The sequence below is a fragment of the Gallus gallus genome, chromosome 1 (assembly GCF_016699485.2).
Source record: "Gallus gallus isolate bGalGal1 chromosome 1, bGalGal1.mat.broiler.GRCg7b, whole genome shotgun sequence".
In the NCBI taxonomy this organism is placed as follows: domain Eukaryota; kingdom Metazoa; phylum Chordata; class Aves; order Galliformes; family Phasianidae; genus Gallus; species Gallus gallus.
The window spans coordinates 53,404,208-53,424,493 of record NC_052532.1 but is presented as its reverse complement, the minus strand read 5'-3'; the positions used below and the strand labels follow the sequence as shown (position 1 = coordinate 53,424,493).

Genomic DNA, 20,286 nt, shown 5'->3' with positions numbered 1-20,286 from the left:
CAGGAGCTTATCCTGCACAGGAGGACGTGCTGAGCTCTGCTCTGTACACTCACGTAGCTTAAGTTCCTATGTATCACGGCTGTACTGCTTGTGTGACCACGGGAGCTAACCAGTGGGTGATGACCACTATGAGTCACCCATCAAATGGCCAGTATGGGTCATTTTGGTTTGCTCACACAGTTGAACTCACACATCCAAGGGTTGCTCACACTTAGCCTCCATTCCTCCTCCAGAGATCCCTCAAAGCTGTTGTTTGCATGACAGGCTTCTGCAGTCAAGAATTCCACTCTTGATAAGGATGGAGTTGGTGAAACTCCAAGGTCTCTTGTAGTTCTTCCCAAACTTACGGGCTTAGGATGTGGCTACTAGCATGAAATCATGGGTCTAGTGAACTCAGTGGTAAAACTCCTAGCAATTTTCAAGGGACCAAAGCTTCAGCCCCTTAACATTGAACTTGTATCAGAATCATTGGTATAATATACTGTTTGATTAACTCGTGCCCCTGCAACATGTATATCTGCAAGTGTTAACTGGGCCAGACTGAAAGGCTCAGCTCGTGCATTTGTTTGTGTGCAGCACTTACACACTGTTCTTGCTGACCAGGTTTTATCAGAATGGTTATCTTTCTCTAATTTCACTTCTTGTAGTTTCTCGGAGTCACAGAACTATCTTCCTATTGCGAAGGCTACTTTCTAAAAAATATGATGGTCCTCATTGAAAACGAAGCTTTCAAGCAGCTGTTGTATGACAAGAATGGAGAAACGTCTGGTCAGAATGTACTACAGGACTTACAGAGGACGTTGGCCACAAGGATTCAGTCAATTCATTTGTCTTCTTCAAAGGGCTCCATTGTATAAAGCTGAGGAAGGCAGTAACGCTCTAATAAAGACCCTGCAAGTTAAGTCTCCTGTTGCAGTTGCTTAAACGAATACACACAAAATAGATTCTACTTCACATCCAAATAGTTCTGTGTTGGCCAAAGGTGCTGCGCTGAGGCCTCCGCCTCGTTTGGATGAGGGAATATGGAAAACATAGCTCCTGTATGCTTCTGAGCAACGGGCCTACCAGAGCGTCCAGTGCATCGGTGTTGTACCCGAGCTCTGAACACGAAAGTGTGGTCGTGGAGCTAGATGCCAACAAAAGCCAGAACTCACAACAGTGAACAGCAGCAGCCCCTGCCTGAGCGGTGGTGCCATGAAACACCTGAATTGACCAATTACACATTTAAGGCGAATGTTCCATCGTTTCACATTTAAGAACTATACCTGTCCTGGAGTCCATTATACACTTAAAAAATGTAAGAACTGTTGTTGCTGTTGAGCAAAGATCGATTGTGTTAAGAGAGTGGGTAAGACTGTTACAACTGAGGAAATATCCATACTGGCAGATTTTTAGGGGTGGGAACTTTTTAAATTGTTCATAAAAATAATGGGGTGGCCTTGTAGTTTAAAAACTATTTCTTAAGCTTAAAATTTCATTTTCGACAGAGCTGTGTTTGAGAATCTATGTAACATGTTTTGTTTTTTAAATGGTTAAAATGTACATTGTGTAAACACACATATGATCGAGTTTTGCTTGTATTCTTTCCTAAAGTGGTATAATCTTGCCTGACAGGCTATGGTTACACCAAAGAGGTACATTACCCAGGCTATCTCTAATACAGTAGTTGGGGGGGCAGGTAAACTGCATGCTTCTTGTGATTTGGGGTTAAAAACAATGACAAACTCAACATGCATTTGCATGGTAACTGTACCAGTGAATGTTTTGTTCGTGCTTCGTTTTGCCAAGACAAATGCAATGTTACTTCTTGTCAAACTCCATTTGTAAAATCAGCATATTATTTTACTCAGTGCAGTTGGCTGTGATATGATACCCCCAGAGACCTTCTCAAGATGCTGATTTCTGTTTGTTACAGTGAAGGGATAATAACAGATCTTTCCTCTAGTGATGTGTCGATACTTTGCTACTGTCCAGAGATTGTGTCCGAGTTAGACTTTTTTAAATTATAATTAAATATGTACTATAGAATGATTTCTCACTGTATCCTGAGAACGTATAGGTTATCTACAATGCAGGGTTTGGGTGGGGTGGGACGGGGGGTGCGATTTAATGTCCGAACTTCATTTGTTTTGCAGCCTGTTGTTGGCAAGACAGATCTGCTACGTGCCACAACATTCCTGATGCTCTGTCTTCGAATAATGCTTTTCATGAATCATTTGATTTCAATCATGGAGAAGACCACAGCAAGATGCAAGCAAAGATACTGCCTTTTCCATGGCAAAGTGACATTAATGTATTTATTTTCTAGCATGCTGTTCAGAAACTGTGCCCAGCTCACAGACTCTAGAAGTTTTATTTTGATGGTGCATGGTAGCCTCTTGTTCTTCTGTTGAAGTATCTACGTTGGGTGCTCTTCCATGTTGACGCTTTTGGGCATGCTCAGAGAACACAGTTTTGGCTTTAGTTATCCACATGGTAGGAAGCTGTTTTATGACGTGAGGTGTAAAGCGTCCCGTGTGCTCGGTCTTTTAATGCCTATAACAGTTCTTGCAAGAAAGTACAGAAATGTCTTAACTGATGCTAATGTCTTAGAGACATGGCCTGTCACTCAGTTAGACCTTTTGTTTTCCTGCCTAGCAAATGTTCACACAGGATGTTGTCGAGAACATTCAGGTAACGACAGCTTTTTGTGACTGTTGTGATTGTGGAGAAACATGACTGTGGCTGATGGAGCAACAACACGCGGGGTGCTTGTTGTCATTCACTGTGCCTCCTCATCCAAGGAAAGCCATCCTTTGTGCTAATGATAGCAAGGCAGAAGCAGACCTCATCCCGCAGCTTTGTGCTTTAAAGTAGGAAAGTTTTTCAGACAATAATCATGATATTAACATTTTTCCCTTGGGTACATGTGTAGTGTCCAATGAAGTCATCAGGAGTTGCATGCACATATATCCATAGGCAGAATATTTTTTTGTGGGAAACGAGCACAAAGGTGTACCTTTGGATAGGCAGTCCGGTGTTGGACGTTATAATGGCAGCCAGAAGTGTCGTGCCTCTGTTTCCAGTTCAAATATTCATAGGGTTTAGTAAGGGGATAGAGTCCTGTGTGCATAGCTGCTCCTGGAAGGTGATGGTTTTTGAGCACGAGTAGGAACCTGCCTTGGACTTACCAGGAAAGAAATACTGATAACTGTGCTAGTTGTTCTCCAGATAACTTGAGTCGAGAATATCTGTGGTAATATTCACTGTTTTTTCTTTTAGAGATGAAGGGCTTACTGCGTTCTTTGGTGCCTGTACATGAACTGCATGGTCATCATGTTTGAGTCCTCCAAGGGAAAATAAGAGGTTTTGCTGTAGCAGCAGAGTGTCCATCTCCAGACACACACTGCGGTGTCTGCGTGCAGCGCTGCTGGTCCACACGTTGCTGTGTCCCTGTGCTCCTCTGCAGGCTTGTGAGTCTGGGGTGTGACAGAAAGCATGGCACCCGCTGCCATCACCAGATCTGCTTTGCTAATCTGTAGCAAACAGTAGGAGCAAAGGACCCCAAATAAGCTGTCGTTCAGAGCTGTTAGGGGATCCACCATCTCCACCAAACCCATCATCAGAAAGGTTTCCCCATAGAGTGTTCAGAAATTCTTTGCTGCACATCAAAACACTTTTCCTTCCAGCCTCAGTCAACAGGAAGAATGGATAATCCACGGCCTTTTTATGGAATTATTCTGCGTATGAGAGGAATTATCATACCTCCCTCACTAGTTTAAGTCTTCCTTAGTCCTTTTGGTAATATTTTCTAAGCCTCTGATTTTTGCTGTCTTTCCCCTCACGTCTTCCCAGCTTCCCCAGAATGTTCTGCTCCTGTGGGGGATTTATACAGCGACAAGCAAGGCTCAGTGACTGTCTCATGAGTTTTACATAGAGCATATCAGAAAATACATCCCAGAATATTTTCTACATCCCGTGGCTGACTTTCATCTAACCTACCTTGCATTACAATTCCTGGGTGACTTACAGCTGCTGTCCCAGGAGTTCTCTCCCATTTGTATGTGTGCATTTGTTTACTCCACCTTCCAAAGTCTTAACACTTTCAACTTGTCTTTATTACATTTGTTCTGGTTTAATTGGGGGCAATTTCCCCAGTTCATCAAAATCAATTTCAATTCCAATCCCGTCTCCTGGCCCGATAATCTCCTGGTTTTGTGATGTGTGGCTTCATGCATGGATTCTCCATTCCATTAATCTGGGGCTGGGGGAAGGGCTCTATTGTAAATGTAATCTAAAAAGCAGTGTGAGTTTCAGTGGGTGCCTGTGACCACCGTCCCTATCAGATACAGCTCCTTCCATCAGAGCGTTCTATTAGGACTTTTTAGAGAGATGGTGTTATCACCTTAGGAAATCAATAGCGTTCTGCTTCTTTAGTCTGTGCACAGGTTGCTATAATTTCCAAATTTTGAGGGGAAAAGAAGGCCCTCCAGCCGCTCCAGGTGAAATGGAAAAAAAAATACAAAATCCTTAGAAAAACCTCTGATTTTTTCCTTTTCTTTTTAAATCACAATTTCCCAGCCTACAGGGGGTGAAGGGCTGTTTTGGTTCTTTCCGTGTGCCTTTTTCATACGAGCCCCACGCTGTATTCTTCAAGGCTTGCAGGCATCCTGCCCCTGCCTCACTGCAGAGCTTTCCTTCTGCCTCTCCACAGGGTCCTCCCTTCGCTTCCAGAACTTCCTCACATTTCCACTTAGCCTCACGTGCTGCCAGTTTCCAGACTTCCCAGTCTGTTACTCTGGAGCCCCGCTGGATCTCTTCCCAAGCCCAGAGATGCTAGCTGCGTTCTCCCAAATGGGCGATTTCCCAAGAGTAAGCTTCAGACCTGGGAAGAGGATGGGGAATGTATGAGGGCAGAGGTTTTGGACATCAGAGAGGAAGGCTGGTATTCTTTTCAGGACAGATTTCAGCACTGTCTGCTCCTTTCTCAATTTTTCCCTGCTCTGTTCCTTAAGCCCGCTGCCCTCTTAGCACAGCTGGCGGCCAGATGCTCTCCATCCTGGAGCAGGGCCAGCTTTGTAACGACAAAGACTTTTTCCCAGCTAAAGCTTTGCCTGCCTGGACTCAGTTTCTGAGTAGATCTGTGCAAACATCTGTTAAAAGACAGAGGAAACATTCTTAAAGAGGTGTGGGAGCTTAGTAGCCACTTTGCTATTGGCACAGTGAGAGGTGCTTGCTGAGCGTCCACGTGCTGCTCTTGACGCTGAGCCTCCTGTACTGAATAGCCACTGGCCACCGGCTCTGTACCAAGGGGTGTACGCGTCCTGGGTGCAGCGTGTGCTCTGCTGGAGGTTTTGGGGGACAGAATGTGCTGCCTTGTGGAGATTGAAAGGAAAAAAAAAAATCCTCATTTTGTACTGCAGCAAGGTGGTATGGCGAGAAGAAAGAATGGGCGCCTCTTCTTCATCCTAGACCTGCCCCACATCAGAGGAAGGTTCTGCTATTGCAGATTGCCGCTGAGCCCACGGGGACTCAGGTGTGCGGGATGCTATTTAAGGGCTTTATCTTTTTAATGCTCAAAAGAAATAGAGGTGTTGGAGTTCACACATCTACATCCTCGAGGCAAGACTTGGCCATCTGAACAAAAAGGCCGTTCCTCCTCCTGTTGTCCATGGGCTGAATCCCAGAAGCGGCAGAGGTCCTGCATAGCTCCTAGACGTCGGCTGCAGGTATTTGCTGCCCCTCAGGAGCTGACTCTGTTTTCATAAACTGTTCCAGAAGGGTGACATCCTGAAGCCCGCATCCACTGGAGCTGCTCTTGAAGTCAGTGGATGATTTCTTTTCTTGATGAACGACAGTTACCTGAAGTCAAAGGCTTGAAGTTAGTTTGTTTGACAAAGCGTCTTTCATGTGAGGAAGTGAGCGCTTTGCAGAAATGAAGTGCCTGACGTTGCTTTCATCCCCTAGCCCACAGATGTAGGTCTGCTGAGATATATAAGCATTAAAAAGCCTGCTTAGGATTTGTCCTAATATTTAATAAACCGGCTTTCAGAAAGCTCGCTTTGAAACAGCAGTCAAATAATATCTGAAACCCCATCGATGAGAACATCACTAATTTTAGATGCTTGCATATAAGCACTTCTGTATCTCTAACTCCTGGCACTTCCAATCATGTCTTCCATGCATTTATAACAAAACAAACGGTGCTTATTTAACATCCTGTTATGAGGCGAGTTTTGTTGCCTTCAGTGGGCGCAAATGGGCTGCCAGCTCTGAGCCAGTTTCCACGTTTCAGTAGACTCACACCTGACCTACAGCTTCTAACTGCCCTCCAAGGGCAAAAGGTAGTGAAGCTGAGTCTTGGGCTGAGAGCCAATGAGCTGTGAGACCGCTGCTGAAAGCACTACAAATAATACAGTGCCCAAAGCTGAAGGAAAATCTGGGAATGTGCCCAAGATAATAAGCGTTTGTCAGCTGTCTTCAGTGAGCTTAAAAGCTGGAGAAGTAAGCTTTGGAGGGCAGGGGTTGCATTTTGGTTGTTGTTGCCTTTAAACTGTCATGCTTTTAGCTTGGTTTGAGACTTCTTGTATGGATCAGCCATGGATGGCCTGGTTTATCTCACACTGTTTCACACAGAGGGTTCTAAAGGTGGCAGCTTTTGTTTTCCTCAGGTTAGTGTAGCCTTGATTGGCTTCTGTGCTTTGCAAGGGTTGCTTGTCATTGAAACGGCTGGGAAACATGGCAAAAACTTGCAGGAGGGGTTGCACTGGCTCAATAGGTTAATTTCTATGAACACCTTCTGGCTTTGTGGGCTGTGCTGTTTAGTTGTCTACATCTGTCCACCTGATCGTACGTGGTGTGCTGGAACAGCAATTCTGGTGTTTGTTTACCTTTGGGAGGCATTTTTGTTCCTTCTTTGGGCTCATAGGTTTATTTTTTTACCTCTCATCCCGTGGAGGAGATGGTGCTGTGTGAGTAGGTGTGTGTGAGTAGGTGAGCAGGCGCCGGTTTCTGTCTGGGTTGGATGGCATGCTAACGGAAAGGTCTTAGTAAGGGAAAAGGATGGGGTCCAAGAATTTAAATGCCTAACCCCTGTCTTTCCCTTGAGTTTTCAAGGTTTGGAGCTCTCTGTGCCCTGCTTCATTTGGTTTCCAGCTCAGAATTTCCATGCAGCCAAAGGGGAGAGGAGAGCAGAGGACAGGAGGAGAGGGGAAAGCAGCCCCATCTCCAAACCCTCACCGAGTATTCCCAGCCAACCACTTTGGCTCTGGTCTTTTCAGGGCTCAGGGTTTACTCAGTCACACTGCTCAGATGTGGCTGTGGAGCTCTAGCAATTGGTACCGCTTTTTTTTTTTGTTGGGTTTTTTTTTTTTTTTTTTTTTTTTGGCCTTATAAATATCTCCACTGCTGCAGCTGCAAGAGTGAATTTGCCTGTACTCTTTCGTGTGTGGTTAACTTTGGTCTTCCCACTTCCCATCATCTCTGCTGCTGTGTTTTCATTAAAACTTCCATTACCCGGCTTTGCCTAGCGCAGTGAGAAGCAATCTTCTTTCTTACTGCCTTTCTGAAGCAAACAAAGAAAGGGAGAAAAACTCCCTGAAATACCCAATCAGAAATCATTCATGGTTTAAAATAAGCTACATTGGGAAATGGAGATGCTCAGACAAAAAAAAAAAAAAAAAAGGAAAAAATAAAAAGACAGACACATTAGAAAAGCCAGTCCGTTAGGAGGTCATTTTAATTAATTAAGGTCACAGCCTTCACACCTCTGATATTTTGGCGGGGATGGATTACTGAGATTCAAAACATCTGGACTTGTGCAAGCCTCAGGTTCAAGCCAGACCACCTTGCCCTTTCCCCTTCCCAGCAGTGGACAAATTGACTGCCTTGTGGTGTACTGCGTGAGTTGCTTTCAAATGAGACTTTCAGGAGTCTGATTCACTGTGCTTTGTGGCTTTTGGACACCCCACAGCACGTCTGTGGGCTGAGGTGGCAGGAGGTAGGAGTGGTGGGAAGTGCCCAAGGTCTCCTCACAGTGCAAGCTACTTCCCTACTGTCAGTGTTCACCCGGTGGGACACCTTGCTTGACCCGATCAAACCTGGGTAAACTACCAATAAAAAGTTTGGGACAGTCGGTTCAGTAGCTTCAGAAATTATCTTTGGTTTTTGATTATTGCACCAGTGACTGATATGCTTCTTGGCGACATGGTAAAGCGCTCAGTCTTCATTGAGATGTGAGTTCATGGTTATCCACTGAATCATGCAGAATGACAGACTCATAGGGATTGGAAGGGAATTCTGGAGATCCAACCTCTGCTAAAGCTAGTTCCTCACAGACAGTAGATTACACAAGAAAATATCCAGGTGGGTTTAAAATATCTCCAGAGAAGGAGACTCCACAACCTCTCTGGACAGGCTGTTCCAGTGCTCTATCACCCTCAAAGTGTAGAAAGTTCTTCCTCATGTTTGTATGGAACTTCCTCTGTTCCAGTTTGTGACCGTTGCCCCTTGTTCTGATGCAGGGCACCACTGAAAAGAGCCTGGCTCCATAAATATCTAATGATATTTATAAACATTTATAGTATCCCCTCTCAGCCTTCTCCTCTCCAAGCTGACCAGGTCCCATGGCTCTCAGCCTGTGCTCATAAGGGAGATGCTCCAGGCCCCTCATCATCTCGGTGGCCCTTTGCTGGTCTCTCTAGAAGACCTCTTTCTTGAACCAGGGAGCCCAGAGCTGGACACAGCACTCCAGATGTGGCCTCAGGAGGGCAGAGAAGAGGGGGAGGATCACCTCCCTCAACCTGTTGGCCACACTCTTTGTAATGCACCCCAGGATGGCATTGGCTTTCTGGGCCACAAGGTCACACTGCTGGCTCATGGCCAACCTGTTGCCCAACTGGACACCCAGGTCCTTCTCCTGCAGAGCTCCTTTCCAGCAGGTCAGCCCCTCAGCTGTACTGATGCATGCAGTTATTTCTCTCCAGGTGTAGGACTCTACACCTGCTCTTGTTGAATCTCATCAGGTTCTTCTCTGCCCAACTCTCCATCCTGTCCAGCTCTTGCTGAACAGCAGCACAGCCTTCTGGTGTATCAGCCACTCCTCCCAGCTTTGTTTCATCATCAAACTTGCTGAGGTTGCACTGTATCCCTTCATCCAGGTCACTGATGAAGATGTTGAACAAGAATGGACTCTACCAACCACGGGGGAACACTGCTAGCTACAGGCCTCCAGCTGGAGTGCACCAATGATAACCTTCTGAGCTCTGCCAGTCAGCCAGCTCTCAATCCACCCCACTCTTCACTCATCTATCCCACATTTCCTGTGGCATTGTAAAAGAATTTGTTCTATATTGTCCAAACTGTGAATTTTCTGCTGCCTTGATTTTAATTTGGTTATTACTATGTGGGAAAAAAAAGAAAAAAAAGGTTAAGGATATGAAATATATTTTGGACTTTTCATCCATAGTTATCTTCATGTGTTTGTATGTTTAAAAGAGAGAGATGGACAGTAAATAGATCCACAGGATATGTTATGAGGCGTGAAATCATGTTTGTAATGAGATTTCTTGTTAATGGCAGTCAGGCTTCCTTGATGGTAAGCATTAATGCAATATCCATTAGTGCAGCTAAACCTCCCTCCACTCCACTTTCCCAAAAGGGTTTCGCATTTTACCTTGTTTAGCATTTATAAATATTTGATACAAGGTTCAGAAAGTAATTTACATGTTAAATGAAGGATATATGAATGTTCTAGGGAAAATACAAGTTAAAATTCTACTATAACCTCATTCACAAACCAAACATGAAAGCGTGATGAAATTTGCCCCATTAAAATTGCTGGAAGCCTTTTCATTGATTTTTTTCTAGTCTGTGGATTAGGTCTGTTTTCTATCTCTCTTTCATACTGTGTCACCTTTGAAGTCTTCTTGCATCTCATGCTTCCCAAGCCAAATGCATATCTGTAATTAGATCCTTAAATGAGGAAGAGGTCCTTCCTCTGTCATGCAATTCTGAAGGACTGGTTTTGTGTCTTTATGTTTACCATTGAAACAGCTGAGCGGGAAAATCCCGGTGTAAGCGTCCTGAAAAGACAGAAGAGCTAGCACCATCCCTGTGACAACTCTTTGCTTCCTTCATCCCTCTTCACATCCACTCCCACTTGTCTCTGAGATGTCTTTGATGTTAAAGATAGAAGAGAAAGATGAAAGCCAGAGGAACGGATGTGTGAGAAATAAGATGGTTTCTGGAATGGTGCAGAACCATCAAATGAATCTTGATTTATTTAATATTTTTTTTATACGCAGCTGTTAGGAAGACTCTCGATTTGTGTGGTATAAAAACCAGGAATGGTTAGGATTGTTTTGCATTTGTCATGATTGTTAGGAATGTTGTTGGGTTTTGTGGTGTTGTTTTTTTTTTTTTCTTTTAGCAGAGTAGTTCTGTTTGCTGCCATCCGTTGTTGGGCTCTTATGGGAAGGTTTCTCTTCACTTTCTATTGAGAAACAAATGAAAAGATCACACAACCCAGCAGTAACTGCCAACAAAAAGCTATTGTCCTCCAGCCCACAAATGCAGCTTGAGCACTGCCTTGTGGCTTCACAGACGTGCCTGAGGTCACCTACAACTAACGGCACAGGTGAAACTTTCCTCCCCTTTCCGTATCCTTTTCTGAATGTTCAACTTCCAAAACGCCACAGAGTCAGAGGACAGAAGTCCGATGGCAGATGTTTGTCAGTAGACCAAGAGTTTAGCTAAGAAAAATGTTCCTGGAACCAAACATTTCACCGCAAAAAAGACAGACATCTGTAGCTCGTTCAAAGATGTCAGTCTCTGAAGTCTGTTGGATGCTTCTGAAAATCCCCTGCTTGGCACTGCTAATGCTCCTGAGCAAACTGTTCCACTGAAAACGTAGGGCACTTGGAAACTAGGCAGGAGCAAATGTACAAAAACAGAGGAGCTCAGCCATAGTTTGAAATAGTAGTTTTGTCCACCACGTCCACAACTTTAACGTCGGTTTAAATTGTTTTTATTATTATATTTCTCTTGATTTTTAAAAATTTTTATTCTAATACAAACATGGTTTTTCCCTTGAGTATAATGCCTTCAGTCAGCTGGATCAGAAAGCTTTACATGTTCTATCACGTAATATGGTCTTCTGCATAAATGTTGGAAAAACTCTGAGGGACTGTTTTTGTCCACCTCATGTTCTTTTAAACCCCATTTGGTCTGATGCTAATCCTTTTAAAATCTCCAATGAGATTAAGAGTCATTTGTCATTGCTGAATGTCATTTTCTTAATGCTGTACAAATGCAGGAAGGCAGATGAAAGTAGCAAGCTCTTTTTTGTTATTGTATTACTATGAAAAAAAAGAGAAAAGCTAATCAGATCTTTGCTTCTAGTGTAAAATGCTCCCTGTAGCTTCAGAGTACAAGTGCAAAACCTCTGCTTTGAAAGTCTTGTTGAAATTGAGCTACAAAATGGAGGAAAATGGTGTTAGGAAAAGATCATTGAAAAGCTTACCTCCAGTGGTGCTGAACACATACTTGGTAAACCCTCTTACAAAGTCAGTGGGAATACAGCGAGGTTGCAAGGCTTTTTAATGCACTGGTGGATAGAATTTCCCAACCAGTCATCCACACAGTTGTGGTTGATACACCATGAATGCTGAAGGCCAAATCCTGCTGCCACAGAACAGCCCTACTTCAGCAGGGATCACAGACGTGTACTTAAGTTACATTCGTTAGCTGCACAATGTTGAGGTTTCTGCTGAACAGAAATGCGAGAGGGTAGGCTTTCCTTGTGCTCATTGATCACAATCTTTGCATTCCCGATGACTTTATTAGAAGCATCTTATACTTACATGGTGCAGAATGAGGCCTTTGTGGAGTGGGAAAGATGTTTTACAAATTTAGACCTGCCTGAGAAAACATCAACCATTCTAATTTTAGACAGTTTGCATTCCATATCCATCTGCTTAGTGCATCAGTCTGATGTTTACTGTTTTGCGTTCAGTAAATTACATTTGATCTTTTTCTTTTTTTTCTTTTTTCTTTTTTTTTTACTGTCTCTTTGAGGGCATTGCCTGCCATTGGCTTGGTGTGAAATAGTGCCAAGGACTTAAAAACATACCCTTAGGGCCAAACTGCATAGCTTCACATGCCACAAATAGTCCCATCCAAAGCAAGGAGAGCTGAACTGGGCACGTGAACTGCAACCCCTGTGATGTCCAGTTGTTCCATTTCCATCCTGCTTCATTTCATAGAGATTGATGACTTCCTGGAGAAAAAAAACCACAACAACACATGTTGCCAATTCATCCTGTCTAAAATGTATTGAAGACAAAAAATATATATTAGATGTGACTGTAGTCTACCAAATCCAGTCTCGTGCGTAGGGAGAACTCCAAGGGGAAGTGATGGGAGTTTCCATTCCAAAGCTTGCAGAACAAAGCCTACAGAGTGAGCTATGACAAAATGTCAACTTCGTGTAAACTCTTCTGATGAGTTTGTATAAAGGTTTGTAAGAAATCTTCACTGGAACACACCAGAGAATAATAAACTTGCACCTTGATAGAATAGCTTTATTTGTATATATTCTATGTAAATTTTTAACCAGAGGAGACGTATCATTCCTTGTACATACCTGACTAGAACAGGGGCAGTGCTGTGCACTGCTGTTTAGGAGATCCAAGTTCTCCCTTCTTGGGTTTCCAACTGTAAAGGCTGCAGGAGACTGCTTGGAACCAGCCAAAACACAGGATGGATAGATGCTCACCACTCACTGCTTGTGAACGTAGGAGTAGGACTGGAACAGGCGTTGACTATGGAGAAGATTGCTTGCCTCCACTCCTGGCTAAAGGACAAAGTGCTTCCTTCACCATCATCTCCAGCAGAAGTGATTTATGGTTTCAGATGGTGTGGAGAACATTTAGAGCCCTGTTTGAATCACTCTTTTGTAGGGACCTGGGCTTATATGGAACCCACACTGCTTGTGTAACATGGAAAGGAAGGTCCACGAAAAAGCAGTGTGTACATACATCTACCTATCTGTCTGTCTATCTAATATCCCAGTGTTTCTGTATTGAATGGTTTCAGTAACCTGTGAACAAGTGATTGCTCCTGTTGTGTTACTGCTTTGAAATTCTTTGCATGCACTCCAGCATATAATTCTCTAAGAAAAGGTTATACATATTATATATATATATTGTAGCTTGCAAAATATTCATGTTGAAGAGCAATGTTTTGTGCAAATTGTACATTTATGTTGTGAGCAGTATTGCAATATGAACTTTTATTAGTTGTTGGCATTAAAACATGTTTTTATTGATAGTAAATTTGTCACATTATTTTTGAGCGTATGTATGCATCCCAAGCTTTCAAACTCAGGCATTAGGTCAGCTACCTAAGGAGACTTTTCTGTGCAGTAGAAGTAGCGCAGACTTACAGTAAATAGGCAGGCATGCAAATCCCATTGCTGTTCCATGCCTGTTGCAAGGCTGATTATTCACAAAGTCTGTCTGTCAGGCCAAGACTACTCTTTTGTCAGTGCTGGAGTTTGTGTCAATAGGAGGATGCCGTTGCCCTCACCTTTAACAGAAGTAAAACCCCAGTCTAGCAAAGCAAAGTGCTTAATTCCTACTGCCCTCTGTCTCTGCAGGTGCTTTAATATATATACAGTGAGGTACAATGAGGACCGAAGAAACTTCCAATTTCCTGTTGGATAGCAAATGTTATAATAATTTCAAATGTCCATGCTACGTAGTTTTCAATGTAGGGGCTAGATAAAAGTGTAATACCACTGCGGCTTTAGGAAAGCAACAGTATTTGGAGCTTGACCTTAAAACTTCTACCTGCCTTCTGAACATCATTGGTGGCTTTGTTTGCTCAATGTTTACCTCTGAGAAATGTATGCTGTTGATTTAAATGTTTAATATATTGACTGCCTTTTTGTATATTTGTTATCATGAAGGTTTGGTTTAAACGCTAACAACTGTAGTCTATTTTCAGACTTTAAATTACATATGGTTCTGTATTTGGAAGGCGAACTTATTAATGAATATAGCGATTTGGTATTTTATTCCTATTTTATACAGCTACCCCCATAGGTTATTATCAGATGGCAACCAATATTGCTGAACAGCAGGTGGAATTCTCTGGAGCGTGATAATGAGCCATCTCTGTTCAATAAAAATGCCATTGTTTTCTAGCCTAGGCGATGGCTGCTGTGAGTGTTTTTGTTGTTCCTTCTCCTGCTCAGGTGTTTCTCCATGTGCTTCAGACAGCAGAACGGGGCTCTCCCAAGGAAACATCTCCCAGAACCCGCCCGTGTTCGGTGTTTCACATCTGGAAGATCTGGTGCTCCCACTCACTGCTGTCGGTATGGCTGCAGCGCTTGTGAAGAAGTGACAAAGAGGCTATACCCAAAAACTGCCTGAGACCTAATCTGTCAAAAAGCATGCACGTAAGACTTGCATAATGGAGTGTCATGGTGCTTAAAATTAAGCATCTGCAGATGTATGTTAGTCAATCAGTTTGGGTTCACGAAGACCCAAAAACCCGGGAGCTGGCTTTGTTACACAATATTGCTGCAAGCGCAGACAAGTCAGTGGCAAAAGGTATCACAAACCTGTAGCAAACTGAGCTGTCTCCTTTTCTAAGGAGAATATTGATACTGGAACAGTTCATTTCTGAGCATCTGAGCTAACTCTTCACTGAGAAAATAGGTAAGTTCAGATGTACCCACTAATAACATTGCTCTGGGTTCTCTGCAAATTCATCTGTGTTTTTGTTATGGTCAGTTCACATTTTTGGAGGGTTTGTGGGCAATCATAAAGCGTATAGACTGAGGGCTTTGGCATGCACTCACAGAACTAATCGAGGTTTAGGACCGTCTTGCCCACTACCGTGTTTCCACCTCTACAAGGCAGAAGTAGGCAGCAATGTCTTAAAGCACTACTGCCACATCACAGAATCACAGAACCACAGAATGGCCTGGGTTGGAAGGGACCTCAAGGACCATGAATCTCCAACCCCCTGCCACAGGCAGGGCCACCAACTGCCCCATTTAATGGTAGACCAGGCTGCCCAGGGCCCCATCCAACCTGGCCTTGAACACCTCCAGGGACGGGGAATCCACAGTCTCTCTGGGCAGCCTGTGCCAGCACCTCACCAATCTTATAGTAAAGAACTTAATACTGGGGCTTATCTGAGAGGAGCCCCAGGTATAGTCCAAACAAGAGATCGCTGTCCAAAGTGACTGATGGAGGCCTACAAGTGGCATCGGCAGTAAAGGCCTCTGTGTAACTTCAAAAGAAAACATAAAAGAAAAAATAAAAAAAGCTCCTTATATGCCTCAGTTTAAGTAGTTTAAGTTAGATCATTCAGACAGTAACATCTGAACTACTCAGAAAACACAGTTTGAAAAGTCTTTGCACAGTGGCTTGTACAGGCATATTTCTAGGTGTGTAGCAGTATCAGCCAAACATTTCCACGTCAACAGAGCTTTATACTTTAATGAAAGCTTTTGCAATGACTTCCATTTTTTCTAATGCATGTTTCAAGGGAGATGTTGCAGAATACAAGTTTGGGCTGGCTATCTGAGCTTTGTTATGAAGATCTAGGCCTGCAAGACAAATGATGTCCATGAACACACACCTTTGGAGCTCAGGAAGCTGCCGTACATAGCACAGCCCCACTGCCTCTCTAGAGCTTCTTAGCCCATCTGCTCTACAAACCCAGAGGTTTGTGTAAGGAGCTAGGATCCCTTCCTGAAAGCATGGGTATTTGAAGCAACCAGTAGTGACAGATACTTAGACACTGAAGTAGTGTGTCCAACCGCGGAAACAAACGCTTGTCCTGTATCTCCCATTGCTCCCATGGTGCAGCACAGCTGGAGAGGTGGGAGTCTTTTTGTGTGTTCACAAGTGCATCTGCCTGTGGAGATGTGATGCTGTCCTGACACGCTCACATGTGCCCCTTCCTTGCCAAGTGCTCACTCACATGTACACTGAAACAAAGGCACGCAGGCCCCACTCCCCACTGTCTGTGAGAACAATTATAGAGTAAAACTTGCAAAACTAGGCAGAGCCTCAGCACTTGGAGCACTGCCAGTCGGGCTTTCCCATACCCATATGTTTGCTGACTTTCATTTACTAATGAATCCTTAGCACGCTGTATCATTCTGTCCTTATTTTCAACATTCTTCATTCTCTGTGAGTTGGCCAAGAATGGCATGCCTTGACTGTGTCCACCTTCACGTACGTCTCAGTTCTTCCTCTCCCACACTCATCTTTTCCTCCCTACTGCATTTCTACCAATATATTTAAAGTCATTTTTCTCAACTGGATGGCAAGCATGACCGTTCTCCACAGCCTGCATGCCTACCTCCAGCTTGCTGAGGGAGCACTGACTGCATTTTTCTCTTCGTGTTTACTCCAGCAGTATCTTACAGCGGTTATTGCAGGGATTATGGGATTCTTACATCTAAACTCTCAGCACACAATTTGGGAAAGCAGATGCTCCATAAGCAATACTTCCCATATAAAATATTCACTGTTCCAATAAGTGCTTAACGTCTCTTATGTGTATCTGGCTCACGCTGAGACCATACTTACTGCTAGACATAGTTGATAAGGAACGGATCTAGTTTATTACATAAAGGTAAGCAAATCTAAGATGTGGGAGAATAAGCCTTGCACTAAGAATGCTTTATCTTCTAATGTGAGGAGGATGGTGATCTCCCAGACAACTCTTTGAGGAGATGGTGAATGAAAAAAAAAAACAACAAAGCAGCTCTGTTTCAACTACCTGAAAACTTTATGCCTAGCTATCAGTTCAAGAGTTTTTCCCTCCAGGCTATGCTGCTATGTGCAAGCAGTGTACTTCTCTCCCCTGACAAGACGCTGCCCTATTGAGATCTGATCTTCCTTTGGTTTCCTCCAAATTCATGCTCTTTATCTCATGGAAACACCCAGGGAATGCAAATAGAGAATCAGAAGGTAACCTTGAGGACTTTTGTGGCTACCCTTGGTGTTTCAAAGCCACTTGTAAGTAGTTCTTTATGTCTGTCTTAAGTTAGAGTATTTCTTGATGTTGTGACTTTGCTTTTAGCTGTTCAGCATACCTGGGACTGCAACATGCATTTTGCAGCTCATTTGAGAAAAGAGATTTTTTTCTGAGTGAGGTGGCATGCTTACTGCATCAGTCCCTTTACCCTCTTCTCATCTGAAGAGGTCAGCTGAACCACAGCCATAAGCCTACAGCAGAACTTCTCAAAACATAGAAAATTCCCTTTGTTTTCTCACTCTCAGCCTGTATGATTTGCAGTATGCACCATTTCATGGCCTCGTAGTACCTTCCAGCAGTCATATTAGAAATGCTTACAGTGTCTCTGGCAGTTTCACAATTCAAAGTATTTCAAGACCTTTGCAGAGTCTTGGACACTGGAGCGCCATCTCTGCCATTTTCAAATCACTCCTGGAAAGCCTGCCGACACCAGAGGCTTCTGCATCACTTCTTCACCAACTGGCTCTCTTCTCTCCCCCACCCTTACTTAGTGTGAAGAGTAATACTGTAGCTCTCTGGGCTCCTTGACATGTCCCCCCAAAAAGAGGCTGATCTTCCCCTTCAGAGGACCCATTGATTTTCCTGACCGATACCATTTTTCTTGACCTGGTAAATCCATGCCAGAACAAAAGGTCCTTCTGCTTAGCTGGGTTCCATCACCCAGCTGAACTTTTCTGAATGTTTTTGATGCCACCTGGAACAAGACACACACACATTTCCTATTGATGAGAACTATCTGGCGCTTTCCTCCTCAGATGAAAAGCAGGAGGTTGGGGTGGGTCAAATGCCTCAGATTCTGCATAAGCAGATCCAGAAATAGGGACAGCGCTTCAGTGCTTTTCACTTCAGACAGGCAGGAGGTGCCGACACCAGAAGAGGTGACTAAACTGAGACAGTGAAACGCATCGCTATCAAGTCTCGCCTTACTTCGCAGAGATCCCTCAGGAGAAAATGAAACTCCGCTCTGCTCATGCAAGGTTAACAAATGGTCTGAGACAGATCTCAGGTACAAATTAGCTCTGGGGGAGACATGCTGCCATGTCTGATTGATCACTGATGCAGGGGGAAGCCTTTTAGAAGCTCAGGTTTGGGAAAGGCCAGTCCAGAACACACTGTAGCATACGAATGTTTGGTGAACATTCTTGTTAGAGAGCTCTCACTGCCATGGGACCTGAACTTGGTCCTTGCATGCTTCCCGGGACAGCCATTGGAGCCCTTGTCTCCTGTTGTATGTACCAGACTTCAAAAGGCCATTTCCTGCACCCAGCAGCGATTCAGACTTCTGACAGCTATGTATCATTCTTTCTAGTTGAGACAACTTTTTTAGTCCCAAAATTCCCCCACTGGTTGTGTCAGAATTCCATCCAAACTTAAGAAATAAATATCTGCTTTCTCCCTTAAGCCTCACACCTCTGTGGCCAAGACATTTTTGGACACTAGGTAAGAAGAAGACCATTTTTACTGGATCATTACAGCATGAGACATCCTGGCTGCTTCTTTGGGGTGTATGGGCCGTATCACACTAGAGCTCAGTCCCTGTCCCAAGTGACTGCACGGAGCTTCCTGCCTGGGGCAGCACACTTTCAATTCCATCTCTGTAATTGCCAAGGCACTGTGGAACAATGATGCATGCAAAAATCAGCCCACTGGTCTTTCTGTTCTTAAGAAGATGGAGGACCAGCTCCACAACTCCAATAACCATGTAACAACGGAAGTGTAGGAATCATTCAGTTTTTATGGACTGGCTCTCAAATAAGAAATATTATTTACTATTAACTGTAGTTTTGCTATCTGTAATCCATATGCAGATTTGTTACCTATTCTCCTTCCCACCTCCATCTTTAGATCTCTTTCCTGATACTTCTGTTGCTAAGTGTCACCAAAGAATATTGCTGTTTTCTATTTACGTTTGTGCTGAGAGGGAAGATAGAGCATGTGTGCCCCCTCTGGGTATTGCTTTGGTAAAAACAGGTCTGGCTCGAGGGTTTGCTGTGCAACCATGCACAGTGTAAATGAATATACCTGGAAAAAAACAAAACAAACAAAACAAAACAAAACAAGACAAAAAAACATATCCAGGAGCCACATTCACTGGAAGTAACCTTTCTTTGGCTGCTTAGCACTTCCCTCTGCCTGTCCTTTGGGGATACCACTGGCTTGTGCCTCAGAATCTGGAAGACTGACAGTGAAACTGTAGCCAAGCTATGTGTGGGAGGACAAGAAGGATTTCTTGAACACTGTTACGACTTCACTAGCAAAACAAATAACAGCAAAAAAAAACTCAAGGCTGGTAAGAATCTGTCAGTCCCTACCACAGACTTCAGGCTGGATTAGGATGCACACACTACAAGGTACTGATAGCCAGATACAGCTTTTGCCTTGATATATTTTGTTCTGCATTAAGACAAAATACAGCAAGTGGGGGAAACGAACCAAGGCAGGCAGCAATATTTTGATAATTATTTTCCTCTCATGCCAGAACCACAGAAGAATCAAACTGAAGAAAATGCGACAGTAGTGCTGTCTAGGGGCATGGATTAAGAGACATGGCCACTCTACCTGCCAAGATGAAATTCAGATGCCAAGTCCTTGAGTCTTACCACAAGAAATGCTCATTCTCCTAACCCTGGGTACCTGGACACTGCAACAGGCTGCCCAGCAAGGTTGTGGATGCCCCCTCCCTGGAAGCATTCAAGGCCAGGCTGGATGGGGCTTTGAGCAACCTGGTCTAGAGGGAGCTGTCCCTGCCTATAGCAGGGGGTTGGACCTACATGATCTTAAAGGCCCCTTCCAACCCAACCATATGTTTGATTCCATACAGAAAAATGGCACCCACTGATATCCATTGACGCTTGCTGAACACTGATGGAGACCAAACAGTGGATGTGAGCGCAGTGCTGTGTTTCAGCACTGGTCACAGCCACATTTAAGACAAGCCACATTCCAGCTGGCCACACAGACGTTTATCTGCGCAGCATGCGGGCTCTTGTTCATTGCTGGCAAAAACGCACAGCCGCTGGTGGTGACTATGTTGAAACTGAGAATTTGCTCTATCCTTATTGTGCTCTTTGCAGCTGTTACAGCTCGCATGGAAATAAAAAGGAGGCATTACTTTCAAAGCAACCTACATATTCCCCCTAACACTCAGCGAGGAAGAAGCTTGCAGTCAGCGTGCTGCACTCAGCTGGGGGCCCACACGGATGCTGACACACAGATCCTTCTGCATCAACATCACTGCAGCTT

At 43.9% G+C, this 20,286-nt stretch overlaps 1 protein-coding gene across 5 annotated transcripts in view; it reads left to right on the top strand.

Moving 5' to 3' along the window:
* The window catches only part of BTBD11 (BTB domain containing 11), a 181,239-nt gene extending 167,049 nt beyond the window's left edge, over positions 1–14,190 (top strand). For all 5 annotated transcript variants that reach the window (XM_025155608.3, XM_046908905.1, XM_015287907.4 and 2 more), the window contains one exon: positions 648–14,190. In XM_025155608.3, coding sequence (XP_025011376.2) covers positions 648–857 — 210 coding nt within the window. In that variant the 3' untranslated portion in view covers positions 858–14,190. The remainder of the gene's footprint in view (positions 1–647) is intronic.
* Positions 14,191–20,286: the final 6,096 nt, after the last annotated feature.